This window comes from Callithrix jacchus, chromosome 14 (assembly GCF_049354715.1).
Source record: "Callithrix jacchus isolate 240 chromosome 14, calJac240_pri, whole genome shotgun sequence".
In the NCBI taxonomy this organism is placed as follows: Eukaryota; Metazoa; Chordata; class Mammalia; order Primates; family Cebidae; genus Callithrix; species Callithrix jacchus.
In genome coordinates this window covers 91,203,964-91,224,746 of record NC_133515.1, presented here as the reverse complement: position 1 = coordinate 91,224,746, position 20,783 = coordinate 91,203,964, and the positions used below count along the sequence as shown (strand labels likewise).

Here is a 20,783-nt window from a genome sequence, read left to right as displayed (position 1 = left end):
TCCATGGTAGGAAAATGGATAAATTGTGGCAATTCAAAACAGTGAAAATAATATAACATGCACAAAACAAGGATGAATCTTAGTACCAATGCTGAGTAAATAAAAAGCAAGACACCAAAAACTATATACAATACATACCATTTGTATAAACCACAAAACAAGCAAAAATAAACATATTCTTTCAGCCAATGTGCATATGTGGTTGTGAAACTCCTTTTTATAAAGAAAGAAAAGGAATGAAGAAATGATTATTATAACAATCAGGATAGTTACCTCTGGGTCACAGCTATGGAGACAGGAACAAGGAGGGACACACAGGAGCTTCAGTGGTTTCTGGTAATGTTCTGATTCTTAAATTAGGCCATGGGTGGTTCATTTTATTATTAAGCCTTCCTATACCTTATATACGTATATATGTAATATGTATCACATAATACCCATTCAGAATTTAGAAAAACTTGACTGTAAAATGGGATTTGTAAAAATATCTTTATGTAAAATATTTTCAGAACATTAAACAATACTTTGAAGAATTTAGCTCTTCTCTGCCTGCCTCCAAAGCCAGCAAATATGGGATTATTTTCTATTGTTCCAATGACTATTGGAATAGCAGAGGCCAAGGAAACATTTCGTGCATGAGAGTTGTCATGGAATCAGATTTGTTGTAAAGAATCATTTATATTCTGGACTGTCCACCAGCAGAAAAAATACGACGACAACATATGCATATATAACATCAAGATTATCGTTGGTTCCTCTATACTAGCAACAATCACAAAGAAAATGCTACCAAAACATCCAAACAGCCACAATAACCATCAGTGATTTTATTGAAGACTTATTCACAGTATTTTGACCTGAGAAATGGTAATTGTAACATACCCCTTTAGGCGCCCACATTAACAGTCCTGCAGTCTTCTCTTTAGGTTTCAAGATAATTGTGATTTCACCGCACCCCAGACACTTCCTTTGGAAGTGGAGCCAGGCCTCAAGACTGTTCTCAGTCACTGCTCTCCCACATCTGATTACAGACACTGCCTCTGCTTCCATTACCCAGCAGCTGTCTAGTGCACTTGAACTACAAAATGGGCCCTCACTTCTTTCCTAGACCAGCTCCATCCTGGTAAACTGTAACAGATAGGAGTCCCCAAGGGCACAAAACAGTTTCTTTCCAGATGATCTTAAAGGAAGGGGAGAAAAGGAAGCATATGTGCTAATGGAGCTTCCATGGCTGAAACAATTTATCTGCAGATGCCTAGCCACACACTGATCAATTCGTTCTGCAGTAACTGAAATTTATGATTCATCTGAAGGCAGCGAGAAGTGGTGTGTCCATCTGAAGGGGGTCAGGGCTCTTACCTGACTAAGCTGGTACTTTTTAGCTCATAAGTGAAACAAAATGGCACTTTTTAGAACTACCGCAGATTCAGTTAAATTTCGAACTTACTGAAATATTTTCTCTGACAGATTCTATGCTTGTCTCTAAGGCTTGAGAGAAAATAAAAATATCAAATTAAAGTGACAAGTTAACTAAGGGAGCTGACTACTGGGAGAAAAATAGGAAAGTTGTATGATCCCAAAACTGGATGGGAAAAAACAAACCAACAAACAAAGGTATTTCAAGGACACTCATGAGTGGCCACAGCACAAAATTCCACAGTAGGACTTGCCTGGACTTGACAGTGTGCTAGCAGCATCAGCACAACCTCAAGTGGCACCCAGAGAAAACAAATTCACTTGAAATTTCATTCAAAAATTTCCCAGGACCAGTTTTTAAGAGTATCTGGACCTTTGTCGGCCAGAATTTATTAAGGAAGCAAGAGGGTTAGGTTTAAATTATGGGACGTCCAGGCAACATCAGAGCCATTTCCTGTTCCTGGGAGTAGAAACCAGTGAGTTTCTGGTCCTGCTTTGAGCTCTAATTCTTGTTGGTTTGAGGCTAATATGCTAGAGCACATGCCCCCCAGCAGCACTCCTCATCCTCCTCTTGAAGCCAAGAAAAAGACCTATAACAATGCCGAGGTGCCTTTTAAGTGCTCCTAAGACAGCTTCAATGCGGCTTTGGACAAGGGACACAAAACCTCAGAGAAACCATAAAATGCAATCCATATGGCACCATATTAATTTATTCTGGGAATTCTGCCCTTGGTCAAAACCACATAGTCATGAATACATAAACACCACTTTTGGAACCATCTAACAAAGACACGAGCCTCAGCCCAGAGGAAATGGGGGATAACAGGAAAGCTGACTACGGCAAGTGCTTCACCTGAGTCTTACTGGTGAGCGTCCACAGTGGCAGGCCTTGTTTGTAATGGTCCCATCTGAAGAGCTACACAGCAAGGACACTGCAGATATCAGGCCATGCCATCTACATGGTTAGAACAGCCAGAGATATGTAAATTGGGAGCAGTGAGGCCTGTAAAGACTTTAAGAGAAGAAGCAGAATCCAGACTGTAAGAAAAAGAGTCTCTGAAGACATCAGACCTGGACAGGCTGCCATCTCTTATGATTATTTCCTGTGTGGCTGTGAAGGTTAATGGGATAAAGCCCTCACTGTCAGCAGAGAGAAGAATCCAGTGGGAATCTGCAAACAAAAATAAATACATAGGCAAATTACTATATATAATTCCTATGATGAAACATATAACTACAATTTTTTTTCCTGAGTGAAGGAATACGGTAGTTGATAATATTCAACTTGATCCTTATAGGATTTTACAGAGAATGGGGAATTGGGAAGACTGGGTATCACTTAGGGTCAGGTAGGGGAAAAAGGGGAAACATATGAAATGATATTTGATGTTCAATGTGGTGGCTACTGTTACAAGAATGAGGCATAAGAAAACAACCATGCTCTACATCTGATGAACCTGGCATGACTCAGTCCCTTGCCACTTAGGAGTATCCTTTGTATGTCCAGCTTTGCTTCATATTAGAATGGCAGCTCCTTAAAGAAGTATACTGCAATGCTGCTATGATCTTTACATTTTAGGGCAATAGAAATATATGAGGCTTTCTGTTACTTCCTTGCAGTTGTTATATACTGCTTTCTAACTCTTTTTTTTAAATACGTATTTTTTAAAAATATGGAATGCTTTACAAATTTGCATATCATCCTTGTGCAGGGGCCATGCTAATCTTCTCTGTATTGTTCCAAAATTTTAGTATATGTGCTGCTGAAGCGAGCACGGCTTTCTAACTCTTTTCTAATTTTTTCATGTGTACATTTAACTTTTCCAGTTAGGCTGTAAATTCCCTAAGGGCAGGGTAAATATTTTCCATATGTTTTGGCACCTATATGACGCCTGGGTATACAGTAGGGAGACGGAGTGTCACTCTGTCGCCCAGGCTGGAGTGCAGTGGCATGATCTCAGCTCACTGAAACCTCCACCTCCCGGGTTCAAGCGATTTTCCTGCCTCAGTCTCCTGAGTAGCTGGGACTACAGGCGTGAGCCACAACACCTGGTAATTTTTTGTATTTTTAGTAGAGATGGGGTTTCACCATGTTAGCCAGGATGGACTCGATCTCCTGATCTCGTGATCTGTCCGCCTCAGCCTCCGAAAATGCTGGGATTACAAGCATGAGCCACTGCACCCGGTGGCAATTAACAATATTTGTTAAGGCTGAGTGTGGTGGCTCATGCCTGTAATCATAGCACTTTGGGAGGCCAAAGTGGGAGGATCACTTGAGGTCAGGAGTTCAAGACCAGCCTGGGCAACAGAGTGAGACTCCATTAGCTATATATATATATATTTTTGAGACAGAGTTTTGCTGTTGTTACCCAGACTGGAGTGCAATGGCATGATCTTGGCTCACCGCAACCTTCGCCTTCTGGGTTCAAGTAATTCTCCTGCCTCAGCCTCCTGAGTAGCTGGGACTACAGGTGCACACCACCATGCCCAGCTAATTTTTGTATTTTTAGTAGAGACGGGGTTTCACCTCGTTGACCAGGATGGTCTCGATTTCTTGACCTTGTGATCCACCCGCCTCGGCCTCCCAAAGTGCTGGGATTATAGGCGTGAGCCACCGCGCCCAGCCTTATAATTTTTTTTTAATTGGCTGGACATGGTGGTAAGCTCCTATAATTCTTGCTAGTTGGGAGTCTGAGATGGGAAGATTGCTTGAGTCCAGGAATTCAAGGCTGTAAGCTATGATCACACCATGGCACTCTAGCCTGGGCAACAAGTCCCTGTTTCAATAATAATAATAATAATAATAAATTACTTGTTAACTATCTAGTGAATTACTGAATGGTTGGTACCCCTCATTTTCATTAATGATGTAAGTTAAAATAGATGGTGGAGGAGGCAAGGATGTTGGGTAGGGTCAATTTCTGAACCTGACCTACCATGCAGCATTTCAATGAGAGAAAGGCCAAAAGTCTGCTCAACTGTACTGAGCCTTAGTTTACCATCGCAGAGAAGCACCGCTCTTTTTTCAACAACAGGACCTAGATAGTAAGGTTTCTGCAAATACAAAATAAAAGTTGTTAAACTGATCGCATAAGTAATGAAGTTAATATTTCTTAAGAAGCGAACGTATAAATGGTTTTTGTTTTTTTTAAATTCTTATCTATTACCACTAATCACCTGGACTTGTTTTTTTTTGTTTTTTTTTTAAGACGGAATCTTGCTCTGTCACTCAGGCTGAAGTGCAATGGTGCGATCTTCGCTGACTGCAACCTCCACTTCCCGGGTTCAAGCGATTCTCCTGCCTCGACTTTATGTGTAGCTGGGATTACAGGCGTGCACCACCACACCCAGCTAATTTTTGTATTTTTAGTAGAGACAGGGTTTCATCATGTTGGTTAGGCTGGTCTCAAACTCCTGACCTTGTGATGAGATCTGCCCACCTCAGCTACCTGAAGTGCTGGGATTACAGCTGTGAGCCACCATGCCTGGCCCACTTCAGTTTTAAGGAGCTCTTTGTTGCTTTATTTAACACAACTAAAAATTCGGAACAAAACAGCCTTAATTTATTTTTCCTTTTGTTCTACTCTTTCCTCAGGGTTCTTCATCACTAGGAACTGGCTCTCCTAGAATACAACCAACAACACTAAAAGGATGATGGACAGCAGCCTGAGAGACACAATCTGATGGTGAGAACAGCTGCCTGGCTGTTTGAGATACAGCTAAGACACTTCATGCTTCATTAGAAAATAAATGCCAAGAAAATGTCCTAAGTGGTAGAGTAGAAGAGGATTTGCATAAGTAAAATAAACAAACTGTGGTCAAAATTCACACAGCTCAGAAAAAGCACAAATAAAAATAAATGATTTGTAAATTTCAAAGTCATCAAAAATTGGCTGGGCACGGTGGCTCACCCCTTAGTTCCAAAAGTTTGGGAGGCTAAGATGGGCAGATCACGTGAGCCCAGGAGTTCAAGATCAACCTGGGCAACATAGCAAACCTCTGTCTTTACATCAATAAAAAAGCCAGGCATGGTGATGCGTACCTATAGTCCCAGCTACTCAGGAGGCTGAAATGTGAGGATCACTTGAGCCTAGGAGGTCAAGACTGCAGTTAGCCAAGATCATGCCACTGCACTCAGGCCCGGGAAACAGTCAGACCCTATCTCAAAAATAATAAATAAAGTCATTAAAAATAAGTCATCTTTAGAATGGTTTCAAATATACCTAGAGAAAAAAATATTGAAACGTATAGCTCTAATTTAAGACAAATTAAAGCCCAAAAGTATAATCATAGAATATAGAATAAAAATAATGCTGCCAGGTATAGTGGCTCACACCTGTGATCCCAGCACTTTGGGAGGCTGAGGTGGTCAGATTATGAGGTCAGGAGATAGAGACTATCCTGGTCAACATGGTAAAACCCTGTCTAAGCTAAATGTACAAAAATTAGCCAGGTGTAGTGGTACCTGCCTGTAATTCCAGCTACTTGGGAGGCTGAGGCAAGAGAATTGCTTAAACCAGGAGTCAGAGGTTGCGGTGAGCCAAGATTGTGCCACTGCACTCCAGCCTGGCAACAGAGCAGACTCCATCTCAAAAAATAATAATAAAAAAAGAAATATTATTTCTAATTATATATTATGTGAAACAATATCTTCATATAAGCATTTAAAGAACAGTTTTGGCCAGGTGCAGTGGCTCATACCTGTAATCCCAGCACTTTGGGAGGCCAAGTCCGGTGGATCACCTAAGGTCAGGAGTTTGAGACTAGCCTGGCCAATATAGTGAAACCTGATTTCTACTAAAAATACAAAACTTGAGCGTGGTGGCACACGCCTGTAGTCCCAGCTACTCAGGAGGCTGAGGCAGGAGAATCACGTGAACCCGGGAGGGGAAGTTACAGTAAGCTGAGATGGTGCCACTGCACTCCAGGCTGGGCAATAGAGCCAGACTCCATCTCAAACAAGAAAACAATAAAAATAAAAGACAGTCTTATAAATTATAGTTCTAACTTATTTTGTTGTTAAGCACTTTGGAGATCAGCTTGGGCAACATGGCAAGACCCCCATCCTGTAAAAAGAAAATAAAATTATACATCATTGTGGTAAGATGAACCACTCTAAGAATATATCTACTTAAGGCCAGGTGTGGTGGCTCACACCTGTAATCCCAGCACTTTGGGAGGCTGAGGTGGGTGGGTCACCTGAGGTTGGGAGTTTGAGACCAGCCTGACCAACGTGGAGAAACCCCATCTCTACTAAAAATACAGAAACTAGCTGGGCGTAGTGGTGCACACCTGTAATCCCAGCTACTTGGGTGGCTGAGGCAGAAGAATCACTTGAGACAGTGGTAGCAGTGAGCCAAGATTGCGCCACTGCACGCCAGCGTGGGTGACAGAGTGAGGCTCTATCTAAAAATAAACAAAAAATAAATAAATAAAAGTATAACAGAAATATATAATGCAGAGAATAGTCCTCAAAATCCTATCCTCCAGAGATAACTACTGACAACAGCTTGGCTGGATTATATCATGATAAACTAAAAATCTGAGGAACTGAAAGGGCAACAAAACATTTTTTTTTCTTTTTTTGAGACAGAGTCTAATTCTGTTTCCCTATCCTCCAGAGATAACTACTGACAACAGCTTGGTTGGATTATATCATGATAAACTAAAAATCTGAGGAACTGAAAGGGCAACAAAACATTTTTTTTTCTTTTTTTGAGACAGAGTCTAATTCTGTTTCCCAGGCTGCAGTGCAGTGGTGCGATCATGGCTCACTGCAGCCTCAAACTCTTTGGCTCAAGTGATCCTCACACCTCAGCCTCCCAAGCAGCTAGGACTACAGATGGTGCCACCAAGGTTGGCTAATTATTATATTTTTTTGGCAGAAACAAGGTTTTGCCATATTGTCCAGACTGGTCTCGAACTCCTGGGCTCAAGCGATCTACCCATTTCAGCCTCCCAAAGTTCTGGGGTTACAGGTTTAAGCCACTGTGCCTGGTCAAACATGGTAATTTTAACCTTAAGTTTTTAAAAATATAAAATTTTACATTTATGAATGCTTTAAAAATAGAAAGGTATGTTGTTGTTTGCAAGTAAAATTGCCTAAAGAAAATAAATTTTAAAATAATATATTTTTAAAATAAATTTAAACAATTAGATATGTTTTTTAGATTAAATATACAGAAAAAATATGGAAATATTTACATCTAACATCTAATAATAAAATAAAAACATCTAAATATATAACTATGTATTTTCTCTAAAGGGTAGATTATGGAAAATTTTTACTTTCAACATTAAATATTTCTACAATGCTTAAATGTTGTTCCTCCATAGGTATACATTACTTTTGTAATTAGGAAAAAAAATACTATGCAGCTGTGGAAAAAGATGAAAACAGAGCTCTGTGTGCTGATATGAAGAGCTCTCCAGGACATACTATTAAATGGAAAATGAAGTGTATACATCACCTTAACTTCTGTGTAACAAAAGGGGAAATAAAAATACAAACTAAAGTCTGCTAGTATCTGCATAAAGACATAAAAATAAAAATGGTTACCTAAAGGAGGAAGGAGAACAGGCTGAAGAAACATGAAGTAGGAGTAAGAGTTCTTGGTATATAGTTTTTATTAAAATACTGTTTTGCTTTTTAAACCAAGTAAATAAATTACCTATTTAAAAAGATTTTTAAAAAGGCCAGGTGAGGTGGCTCACACCTGTAATCCCAGCACTTTGGGAGGCTGAGACAGGTGGATCACCTCAGGTCAGGAGTTTGAGACCAGCCTGACCAATATGATGAAACCCTGTCTCTACTAAAAATACAAAAATTAGCCAGGCATGATGGCATGCGCCTGTAATCCCAGCTACTTGGGAGACTGAGATAGGAGAATCGCTTGAACTCAGGAGGCAGAGGTTGCAGTGAGCCAAGATCGTGCCATTGCACTCTACCCTGGGCAACAAGAGCAAAACTCCATCTCAAAAAAATATATAAATAAAAAAATAATAAAATTTAAATTAAAAAAAAAAGAAACAACATTCTTTAAAAAGTCATAGTAAGAAATAAAAACTAGTTATCACATTTATAAATAAAATAATTTAAAAAATCAAAACTATGACTGGGTCTGGTGGCTCACTCCTGTATTCCTAGCACTTTGGGAGGCTGAGGCAGGAGGCCTGCTTGAGCCCAGGAGTTCCAAACCAGCCTGGGCAACATAGCAAGACCCTGTCTCTATAGTTTAACAAAAAAAAAGTTAAAAAAATTAAAACTCCATTACTGCAAACTTCACGTAGTTAATGTGGCAAAAATCCTCTTCAAAAAAATCTAGGGTTAGGCCACATGCAGTGGTGCACACCTGTAATCCCAGCACTTTGGGAGGCTGAGTCAAGAACACTTGAGCCCAGGAGGTCACAATCAGCCTAGACAAGACAGAAAGATCCTCTCTCTGCTAAAAAATTTTTAAAAAGAAAAGTAGCTGAATATGGTGGCACATACCTGTAGTCTCAGCTACTCAGGAGGCTGAAGCAAGAGGATCACTGATCAGATTGGTAAGATGTGAGGAAAAGGACAGCTTTATATATAGCTGGTGGGTGTGTGATGATGCATTGTTAAGAAAAAAATCTTTGAGAAGCAATCTGGCATCTATTAAAAGTGGAAACATATACTTTTCAAATTTGCATTTCTACTTCTGGGAACCAATCCAAAAGAAATAAAGGTACTAATACGAATGGAGACATATAAGAGTACTACTGCAGCATTATTTGGAGTAGCTAAAAACTGAAAACAAAGTGAATGTCAATCAAAAGGGAATGGCTAAATAAAGAGCATACCTCAGTATGAAGTAAAGAGTGCACCAGCCAGATACGGCAGCTCACACCTATAATCTGAGCACTTTGGGAGGCCAAGGTGGGTGGATCATGAGGTTAGGTGATCAAGACCCTCATGACTAACGTGGTGTAACCCCATCTCTACTAAAAGTACAAACAATTAGCTGGGCATGGTGGCATGCACCTGTAGCCCCAGCTACTTGGGAGGCTGAGGGAGAAGAATTACGTGAACCCAGGAGATGGAGGTTGCAGTGAGCCGAGATTGCACCAATTCACTCCAGCCTGGGCAACAAAGTGAGACTCCATCTCAAAAAAATTCATAAATAAATAAAAGACTGTACCATATCACCCCATTTTTGTAAAAACAATGATGAACCACCCCCACATACCTATATATCTATGTATACAAAGACCTGTATTAGATCATATGAGCATGGAGAAAGTCACAAAAGGATCCATGTTAAGCTACTAGTTACAGCGGGTTAAGGGGCAGATGGAACAAGGCCATATTTTATATAGAAGGAAAGTATCCATGATAAAAAGCATGTATGATAATATGATCCCATGTATGTAATATTTTTACATATGCATGCATAAAGAAATACATCAAAACATTTTAAATGAACATACTTTTTTTTTTTGAGACAGAGTCTGCCCAGGCTGGAGTGCAGTGGCATAGTCTTGGCTCACTGAAACCTCAGCCTCCTGGGCTCAAGTGATTCTCCTGCCTCAGCCTCCTGAGCAGCTGGGATTACGGGCATATGCCACCATACCTGGCTAATTTTTGTATTTTTATTAGAGACAGAGTTTCAGTATGTTGGCCAGGCTGACCTCGAACTCCTGACCTCAGGTGATCCACCTGCCTCCCAAAGTGCTGGGGTTACAGGCGTGAGCTACAACGCCCTGCAGCATAAACTTTTTTGTAACTGGAGGAGTATCTCTATTACATAAGGAAAAGGTTGTCTCAATGAAATAACATGATTAAATTTTTCTTCTAAATGTAAATTGCCAGAATTGGTGCAGTCATTTATTTTTCCACACCACGAACCTGATAAAATCATGATGTGGACTAATATGTATGCCTATCTTATTGGCAGGCTAAGAACCAACCAATCTGCAAAGGTGTACCAACTTGCCTGTAATGTAACATGCCCAGCTTAGCGAAGTTCAGTTACAGCACCATCTTCCTCATCACTGTATTTCTTGCAGCACTCACCCATTGCAGGAGCTTTTATGTATAGTGGCAATTCCTCAAAGAATTTACCTGGCAAACGATGTGAACATATGGAGGATCTTGAGAGAGTGGATACACTGAAGAGGATTTCCTCCCATTATGCAGACAGTTTTTGAGTTCAGAAAGACACCGTTGCATTTCAACCAGGTTCCTAGATAAAATTTCCACTTCCTTAGACAGCTCATAAGTTTCCTTTTCACTTTGTAAGTTCTTTCCTTGAGGCAAACAAGGAGGCTCCAGTGGGCTAGTGTGGTCTGGTGTGCTGCTGTGTCTGGGCAGTGTTGCTGGCTGGATAACAGGCTCAGCATCTAGGGCTATGGAGCCATCACAGATACTAGACAGAGGACTCTGGATTTCTTTAATAAGTGTTCTTCCAGGCCTTCCATTCTGACTACTGGCATTAGCTGTCGGCAACAGCCCTTTGTTTTGGTAACAAAAATCTGGGGAAAGACTTTCAATTAACTTTTTTCTATTTGCTTTATTTAACAGAGCACTGCAAGTAGAGTAGGTAGTCTGGCTTTCACTTGATGTTATTGAAGATTCTTCTTCCAGCATTACTTCTCTAACAGTCAAGCTAAGGACATACTGATCAGACTTTGAAGAAGGAAGAAACGTCGTATCACTGAGTTTTTGTTTTCCTACCAAAATTAGTAATAGTTGGTCTGTCAAGAAACATATCCCTTTTGGTCTTTCAGTGTTCTCCAATTGAATTTGCTGGATGTTTGGCACTGAAGATGGAACAACAGAGTAGATCAGAATTATATTGCAAGTGTTGGAAGCCACTGCCACTATCTGTGCTTTAAGATTAAATGCTATCAGATCAGGAACCAGAATGCCTGGAATAGTGACTTTTCTTGTCATGGTAACTGCCTTCTTAAAGGTCACAAGGACTAAATGTGAAGAATCTTGGCCAGTTCCTGTCAAGTAGTCCTTTTTCCTTAGACAAATAAGAGAATTATCCTCAGACTTACTTTGATTGAAATGTATGTGAGTTAGATCCAGAGGTTCTAAATAGGAAGAAGAAACTGATACTTCAGAATTTGTTTCAGAATCAGCTGCCTCTTTATCCACAGAGGGTACTTCACCAATAACTGGTAAAGCATACAGAGTCATGTCTTTACTGTTAGGTGGGACATTAAAGGTTTGAGATGCATTTAAGCCACAGATCTTATCCAGTGGAAGCTCAGTGGCTATAGCAACCTGTGAGTCCACAGTTGCTGTGATGGAGCAGACGTGGCTGTCCATATCAAACACCAGGCAGGAGGCACACCTGTGAAGAGTCTTCTGAGCACTCTCCCAAATATAAGAAAGCAGGCTGCTGCCTATTGCGACCACCAGCCGTAGGCCATCCTGGGTCCAACATGCACAGTGAATGCGGCCCTGAGTGTTGATGTCTACCTTTACCTGGGAATTGTCATAGTGCACATTAGGGAAAATGGAGACATCCTGTGTGGTCAACACAGTCAGAATAGCATATTTTGGGTGCCACACACAGCCCTGGGGAAGGACAGGCAGCGACCCTCTAATCTCACAAGTCTGAGACATCACCCATTTGTTTGTCTCCATAGGGCTGGGACACAGCTGCCACACAGTGACATGCTTCTCATGCTGGACACAGAGCAGAACAGGTGTGTCAGCTGCAACGGGTGGGGCCCAGGACAACCCACAGACACATTCAAATTGTCCAATGACTTTGGAGTCCCCAAACTTGACCTCTCCATTGTGAAGCTGTAAATCAGTTAGGACAACTTGATTCCCGTCAGTCCAGGCAAGGCCATGGATCGGGTGCAATGCTTGATGTAACGCATTCAGCCCCGTCCTGAGTAGTCTTCCTTTTCCCAACTCCATCCTTCTGATAAAGGTTACCTGAAATGATTAAGAAGGAAAGTTACATCATGAGAAATCTAGACAAATCTCGAATGTAGGACATTTTATTTTTATTTTTATTATTATTATTATTTTTTGAGGTGGAGTTTCACTCTTGTTACCCGGGCTGGAGTGCAATGGCGTGATATCGGCTCACCGCAACCTCCACCTCCTGGGTTCAGGCAATTCTCCTGCCTCAGCCTCCTGAGTAGCTGGGATTACAGGCACGCGCCACCACGCCCAGCTAATTTTTTGTATTTTTAGTAGAGATGGGGTTTCACCATGTTGACCAGGATGGTCTCGATCTCTTGACCTCGTGACCCACCCGCCTTGGCCTCCCAAAGTGCTGGGATTATAGGCTTGAGCCACCACGCCTGGCCGAATGTAGGACATTTTATAAGACAACTGGCTTAGACCCTTCCCAGGTTAATAATGTGGAGAAACAAAATGACAGGGGGAGTATTGTAAATTAAGAGACTACTGAGCTATAACAGGCAAATGCATTGTATAGACTTTGGATCTTGAATTAAAGAAATAAAATCTACCAAATGAAGATTTTTAGAACAGGGGAAATCTGAGTATGGAATGGATATCAGAAAATATCGTGGAGTTATTAATTTTTTTAAGTGTGAACACGGTATTGTGATTATGCAGGACGATTAAATTTACCCCAAATTTACTACTTGGGGTAAAATGTTATGATGCCTACAACATGCTTTCAAATGGTTTGACAAAAAGAAAAACCCAAATTTTCTATCGACACACAGAGAAAGAAAACAAATGTAGCAAAATGTTAATAATTGTTGAATCTAGATTGTGGCTATGTGAGTATTTATGGTACTTTCATCTTTTAAGTTAGAAAATTTTCCAATTAAAAATTTGAGAAAAGTCTCCTCCATCATCTAATTTCTATTCATCCTTTTACTGCCAAATCAATGAATAACTGAAATGCACATCTCTGACTTTATTAGCACTTATTTCAAATCCTTCCCGAGTGGCTTTTATCTCTCTACTGAAATGACACTCAAAAATCACTGTTTCTACTTCAACTTCATCATATTCAACAGCACTTAATAATTTTCAGAACATTTTCACATTCCCTATTGCATTTTATCTTACAACAATCTTTTACAGTAACTAAAGTAGGTTAGGCAAGTATTATCTTCATTTTTTCACCCTCAATGTTTTTTCCCCAGGCATTTGAATCACTAAAGAAGCACATGCTTAGGCCACGTATGGTGGCTCACGCCTGTAATGCAAGCACTTTGGGAGGCCAAGGTGGGCGGGCCACTTGAGGCCAGGAGTTCAAGACCAGCCTGGCCAACATGACGAAACCCCATCTCTACTAACAATACAAAAATTAGCCATGGTGGCGCACACCTGTAATCCCAGCTACTGGGAAGGCTGAGACAGGATCCTTGAACCTGGAAGGTGGAGGCTGCAGTGAGCTGAGATGACACCACTGCACCCCAGCCTGAGCAACATAGCAAAACACTGTCTCAAAAAACAAACAAAAGTATATGCTCATTGCAATAAAACTCAAACAAACCTTAAGTGTCTAAAGCAAAACTGTTGGCTGAGTGCAGTGGCTCATGCCTGTAATCCCAGCACTTTGGGAGGTTGAAGCGGGTGGATCACAGGTCAAGAGATTGAGACCTTCTTGGCCAACATGGTGAGACCCCATCTCTACTAAAAATACAAAAATTAGCTGAGTATGGTGGCATGTGCCTGTAGTCCCAGCTACTGGGGAGGCTGAGGCAGGACAATCTCTTGAACCCGGGAGGTGGAGGTTGTGGTGAGCCGAGATCGTGCCACTGCACTCCAGCCTGGTGACAGAGCAATACTCTGTCTCAAAAAAAAAAAGGAACAAAATGTTACAATAATAAACACAGACTGAGAAAGACTAACTTTAGTATAAAAACAATTGCTGGGCCAGATGCAGTAGCTCATGCCTTTAATCTCATCACTTTGGGAGGCTGCGGCACGTGGATCACCTGAGGCCAGGAGTTCGAGACCAGCTTGGCCAAGAAGCCAAACCTCGTTTCTACTAACACCACAAAAATTAGCCAGGAGTGATGGCACACTCCTGTAATCCCAGCTACTTAAGAGGTTGAGACACAAGAATTGCTTGAACTCAGGAGGTGGATGCTGCAGTGAGCCGAGATGGCACCACTGCACTCCAGCCTGGACAACAAAGTGAGACTGTCTCAAAAACAAAACTAAACAAAACGACTATTGGCTAGACAGTGACTCATGCCTGTAACCTCAACACTTTAGGGGGCCAAGGCAGAAGGATTACTTGAGCCCAGGAGTTCGAGACCAGAGAACAGCCCGGGCAACATAGCAAGACATTGTCTCTGCTTAAAAACAAAACAAAACAAAAATCTACAGACATATATAAAGTGATGTTTAACCTTATTAGTTATCAAAGAATTGTGTAAACTAGCAGGACTCATTTTTCACCACTCATTCTCTTAATATACTTCAAATGAACTCCATTCCAATCTTTTCTCCAAAACATCTTTATCAGGCCACCAGTGCCATACCTGTTACTGTATCTAAATGACATTTTTCAGCCTTGTTTTACTCAGTGTCAAAGAGAGAACTCGAGAAGTTGTCTTCAGACTCTAAATCCAAAGAAATGTATTCTCTACTAACCTGGTGGTTTGTTTATCTGTAAATTATTTCTCATGTCTCCTTGCCAGCTTTGTCCTTGCTCTTAGGATTTTTTACTTAAAGAAAATAAAAGGTCTATTATGCTTTTCTATATATGATGTCAGATTAAGTGGTTCTGCAGTGGCTTGCTAAATGGAGAAGAAAGTCCCCTGTCATTACTAATGAAGAAAACCGTGATCTCTATCCCACTGGTCTTATGAAAGATAATAGATGTTTTCCCCCTAATATCTACTTATGTACTTTAAAAAGACTTTTATTGATAAATAATGCATGATACACTTTCATGGGCAGAGAAAATTCCTAATGGGCCAATTACATCTAAGTCGATTTATATATTTTAGGATACCAAATTCAGTCTAATGTCAATGAGGGTGTGTGTGACCAGAGTAGCACAAGATAAGGATTTGAGAATAAGAGAAAAACAAACATGAGAATAAGTTTACTGAGGTTATTTTTTGGGAGGGGGACAGTCGTGCTCTATTACCCAGATTGGAGTACAGTGGTGTGATCTAGACTGCAATCTCCACTTCCTGGGTTCAAGGGATTCTCGTGCCTCAGCCAAGTAGCTGGAATAGGCACCCAGCTAACTTAACGTATTTTTAGTAAAGATGAGGTTTCACCATGTTGGCCAGGCTGGTCTTGAAAGCCTGACCTCAAGTGATCCTCCTGCCTTGGCCATGCTGGGCCAGTTTACTGAGGTTTTTAGAAGAATGAATTTTAATACTGTCATCTTCAGTAACAGAAAGAAATGTGGCACATTTTTCTCAAAAACCCAATTATTACAAAAATCTGCTCCATTCCTTTATACTCCTGTTAGCCCAGGTTCTGACTTCTCCCTTTTTATTAGGGTAGTACAAGAAGTCCCCTGGATACCAGTCTCTACTTTCCAAATGAGTCTGCATACTACGTGTTGTTGTGTAGAATTATCTTTTTAAAAAAAGCATAGCTCTGATCATTTTGCTTTACTGCATAAATACCTTTGATGAATCCCCACATCTACAGTACATATAAAAAAGCCTCAAAATGTCTTAACAAGGTATTTAAGGCCTTACATTATCAGATACTGATATATCTTTCTAACTTTTCTCTAATCATAAAGGGCATGGTGAAGAAGTTGGAATCTGGGGGGAACCAGCATATATTCGAATGACAATATGCACAACGCACCTGAGAAAGAAGAAAGCTGAGTAATTTGAATGCCACAAAGTGAAAGTGAAGCAAGTCTGTAGCTATTTCAGTAGAGAAAAATGGCCAGAGTCAAGAGACGTTTCTAAAGCAGATGGAATAGACAATGATATCAGATAGGATATAAGTAGTGAGGAAGAAAAAATTAAGGAAAACACCCAGATTTTTAGCTTAAGAAATTGCTGAACCATTAACCAAAGCATGTTTCAAAGGCAAGAAAGGCAGAGCAGGCTGGGTGTGGTGGCTCATGCCCATAATCCCAGACCTTTGAGAGGCTGAGGCAGGCAGACACCTGAGGTTACCAGTTCGAGACTAGGCTGGCCAACATGGTGAAACCTGTCTCTACTAAAAATACAAAATTAGCTGGGCATGGTGGCGTGCACCTGTTCCAGCTACTCAGGAGGCTGCAGCAGGAGAATCGCTTGAACCCAGGAGGTGGAGGTTGCAATAAACCGAGACTGCACCACTGTATTCCAGCCTGGGTGACAGAGCAAGATTCTTTCTCAAAAAAAAAAAAAAGAAAAGAAAAGTAAAAGAAAGAGAGAGAGACGGAAAGAAGGGAGGGAGGGAGGGAAGAAAGGCAAACAAAGCACAGTGGCTAACACCTGTAATCCCAGCACTTTGGGAGGCCAAGCTGGGAGGACTGCTTGAGGTCAGGAATTCAAGACCAGCCTTAGCAACACAGGGAGACCCCCAACACTACAGAAAAATTTTTTTTAAAATGTGCTGGGGGCTCGCTTTGGCAGCCCATATACTAAAACTGGAATGATACAGAGAGTAGCATGGCCCCTGCACAAGGAAGAGGTGCAAATTTGGGAAGTGTTCCATAAAAAAGGAAAAGAATAAAATAAAAATCAGCTGGGTGCAGCATCACACACCTGTAGTCCTAGTTAATCAGGAGGCTAAGAGGATCACTTGAGCTTAGGAGTTCCAGGTTACAGTAAGCTATGATCATACCACTGCACTCCAGCCTGGGTGACGGAGTGAGACCCTGTGTGAGGTGGGTGCAGTAGAGGAGGAGGAAGGTGTGTAGTATGTGATGTATTTGGTATTAACATGTGCTTCATGTAAAATGTCTACATGGTACCAATGTACTTTAGGCAGGCAGAGGTAAAGATTTGGAAATCACTGACACAGGGTTAATAATTAAAGTAAATACAGTAGAGAACCTCACTGTAAAAGATGAGAGAGCCAGGAGGACCAAGGTTTAAATGATCTTCAGGCATTCCTCAACACTACTGATTTTGCCTGAAACTAACTGTATACCTATTGTTTCACAATCTCCAAAGTATAAGTTTTCTGGAGAACATAAAATCAAGAACCCTGCGTGTTTTAGGAGGGAAAAGACCACTGTATTAGTTCAGGAGAGGGGTGGTAGAAAACCAAGAGCTGGTGCTCAGTATATGACCATTTAATTCTGTTTTTCATCTTCTTTAAAGAAACTCATGATGAGAATCAAGGGATTCAGGTGAACTGGAGCATTTCCAGTAGGTTTAAACAAAAGTACATCCCTTTCCCAACTTGTTTTCCAAGTTTATTGTGTTTCCACTATAAAATGATTTCAAATTCTTTACCCTTATGTGAAAAAAAAGTCACACATAAGAAAGGTAAAAATTAAGAAAAGTTAACGAAAAAACATTCATCCAAGGAAAATTACGACGACATCCCTCTAGACGCTTCTACGCATAGTTTGGCTGTCAAATATTTTTCAGTCATGGTGTGCAACTTTGTATCACGATTTTCACCTAGCATTATATAATTAGCATTTCCCCATGTTATTTAAACGTTTTATAAATTAGTTTTAGAGCCCACTTCAACACTCAGTGAAGTGACAAGGTACTGAACAGCTCCTGGCTGTATCCAACTTTACCCCGCTATAAATAACGCTGTGACCGAGGTCTTAATGCTTAAAGCCCATTTCCTGACTTTGGATGACTTCCTTGGAACACATTCCCAGGAGTATTATTCACGAGTCACAGTCATATTCGCTCGTTTACACCCACACCCAGCGCGGTCCTCATTCCGCGACCCCTCACACGCGGCCCGCCCCATTCTCCTCATGCTCTGCGCACTCCTGAATGTCCTCCCTCCCTCCAGACCCCCATCCCCCATCCCACCTACCCCCCCACCCCCGCTCCGGTCCACTTCCCTCCTGACCCCCTACAGCCTCCCCACATCCGCCAGGCCCGGCAGCAGTGGAGACAAAATACCTTAGGTCTCACTGCCTCACAAAAACACCAGCTTCCCTGAGGCAGCCCAATATCACGCCGCCGCAGATCAGAAGCTTTGGGCAGTCACCGGAAGCACCGGCTCTCAGACCTCTGATAGGTGAGCGGTGGCCGTGCACGCTCCGCGATGGCCCCGTCTATTGGCTTTTGAATGTGCACGTTAGGAGAGGGTTTGTCCCACTGGCCAATAAGCTCTGGCTCTGCCTCACGGATCGCTGGGAGTAGTAGTTCCCATGAAACCACCGACCGCAAGCCCGCCACATTTTTTCTTCCCCAAAGCACTTGAGCTCCTCCCCCGCTTCTCTTTGGTTCTCTTGTCTAAGGCATTCAGGAGCCCTAGGATCAACACGGGTTCTTAACCTTCTTTAGATTCTGATAAAATCTCTCCAGGAAAATGTTCTTATCTGTACCCAAAATATTGTGCATTCAACTGAAGCTGCTTCATGGGACTGTCCCGGCTACAAATCCTTGTTCTACACCGACCCTAAGCGTGCCTGCTCTGGTGCATCCCTTAGGCTTAGTGCGTTCCTGAGGCTTCTGTAGACCAGCTACACTCTTGGAAGACTCTGGGCCATATCTCGGAGCAGCCCATGAGAAATTCCAGGTCATGACCTTCACAGTACAGTTAACCATCGTCTTTCTTGAACAACACAGCCCGTCCTCCTTCAGGGATGCAGACAACCTCATCTGGGACCTAAGCATACAGGAGAGTGGGAGTCGGGAAATGGAGGAAGAACACCCTTGGGGCTCATACTGGGCCCGTCTGCCAGGTTTTTTTTCCCCATGCCTATCTTCCAGTGCCACTTAGCAGAATCATACCTTCACATCAGTTTTTGTTTATGTTTTTCTTTTCTTTTTTTAAAAAATAAAAACGGTATGCCTATAATCCCAGCGCTTTGGGAGGCTGAGGCGGGTGGATAACCTGAGTTTAGGAGTTCAAGACCAGCCTGGCCAACATGGTGAAACCCTGCCTCTACTAAAAATATGACAGCCAGATGTGGTGGCTCATGCCTGTAATCCCAGCTACTTGGGAGGCTGAGACACGAGACGAGAGGCAGAGGTTGCAGTGAGCTGAGACTGTGCCACTGCACTCTAGCCTGGTGACAGAGTGAGATTCTGTCTCCAAAAAAAAAAAAAAATAGAGACGGGATCTCTCTTTGTTGCTCACACTGGTCTCGAACTCCTGGGCTCAAGCAATCCTCCTGTCTTGATCTCCCAGTGTTGAGATTACAGGTGTGAGCCATTGTTTCAAAAATTGATTTGCCCGGCCTCACATCAATTTTTGGAACAATGCAGATAATAATGAGGGGGGGAAAGTTTTAAAAGTCCTAATTACCCTTCAAACAAATGTTACCTCCTCCAGAAAATATTTTTCTACATTCTTGAATGTGTATTTAGGTAAAGGAGGAACTCAAAGTAGAATTCATTTACATATTCATTCATTCACTCCACTGTCCTAATCACTCCACGCGGTAAATGTGTATGCCCGCCCCTCTCGGACTTAGTACCTGGAAGACAGCCATCCTGTCTTAATTCAATTGGTATCCCCAGGGTGCATTTCTTTGCCTTGAAAATTGAGTACCCAATAAATGTGCGTGGAGCAGAACTACGCGAGATGGAGAACAGGGGTTTAGGGGTGTAGGGGAAGAGTCAGCAAGGACTGATGTCCTCCCTCCCTCCCCCAGCTCTGCTCCTGCAGATCCAGGACGCCTAGCCAGAGTAGGAACCTCTCTGGTGCTTCCGCAACGCTCTGAACTGCAGGGTACTGAGCGCATCTACTTAGAGTGATGGTTTCATTAGATAGTAACACAGCGAGACCCTGATTCTACAAAAAATAAAAAATTAGCTGGGCGTGGTTGCTCGCCCCTCTAGTCCCAGCTACTAGGGAGGTTGACGCAGAAGGATCGCTTGAGAGTTAGAGTTCGAGGTTGCTGTGAGCTAATGATCACGCCACTGCACTCCAGTCTGGGCGACAGAATAAGATCCTCTCTCTAAATAAAAATAAAAATAAAGTGATGGTTTAATTGTCGGCCTTTGCCTCTCCTCTCCCTCACCCCCCACAAGTCTGTAGGACCGGGTTAACTCCCCAGAGCTTAGCACAGATTCGATGCTAAATAAATGTGTTTTGGACGGATGGGCTAATGAACGGATAGATGGAGGATGAGGGGGTGCTCACCACGCTTCCCGGTCAGTGGATTATTGTCGTCAGCGGGGCTAGGCTCGCAAACAACCGGGCGGGTCCCTTCCCCCGGGCCCCGCCCCGGCCGACCCCACCTTTCCGCGCGGCTCCGCCCCGCCGCCCCCTTCCCAGTGGCCCCTCCCCGCGCAGGTCCCGACTCCAGCCGCACCTCCTC

At 42.2% G+C, this 20,783-nt stretch overlaps 1 protein-coding gene and 2 non-coding genes across 8 annotated transcripts; 1 reads left to right on the top strand and 2 right to left on the bottom strand.

Annotated features, from left to right (window-relative positions):
• Positions 1–812: 812 nt before the first annotated feature.
• On the bottom strand, positions 813–20,701 carry WDCP (WD repeat and coiled coil containing). Of its 6 annotated transcripts, none has more exons than XR_013526756.1 (4): positions 20,606–20,701; positions 10,377–12,340; positions 4,353–4,470; positions 813–2,587 (listed from the first exon to the last, which is right to left on the bottom strand). XR_013526756.1 is itself a non-coding variant. In XM_035273070.3 (4 exons), the coding sequence occupies exons 2-4, from the start codon at positions 12,320–12,322 to the stop codon at positions 2,358–2,360; spliced, it is 2,166 nt and encodes a 721-aa protein (XP_035128961.3). In that variant the 5' UTR covers positions 12,323–12,340; positions 20,606–20,701; the 3' UTR covers positions 813–2,357. The 6 variants fall into 6 exon arrangements, 4 of the variants coding, with proteins under 4 accessions (XP_035128961.3, XP_035128960.3, XP_054101127.2 ...); XR_013526755.1 differs by lacking the exon at positions 20,606–20,701 and adding an exon at positions 18,412–18,500; XM_035273070.3 differs by having other exon boundaries at positions 10,505–12,340.
• On the bottom strand, positions 3,084–3,192 carry LOC118147501 (U6 spliceosomal RNA). Its single transcript, XR_004733958.1, has one exon. It is a non-coding gene; the product is annotated as a U6 spliceosomal RNA (small nuclear RNA).
• Positions 16,932–17,035, top strand: LOC118147547 (U6 spliceosomal RNA). The gene has a single exon (XR_004733999.1). It is a non-coding gene; the product is annotated as a U6 spliceosomal RNA (small nuclear RNA).
• Positions 20,702–20,783: the final 82 nt, after the last annotated feature.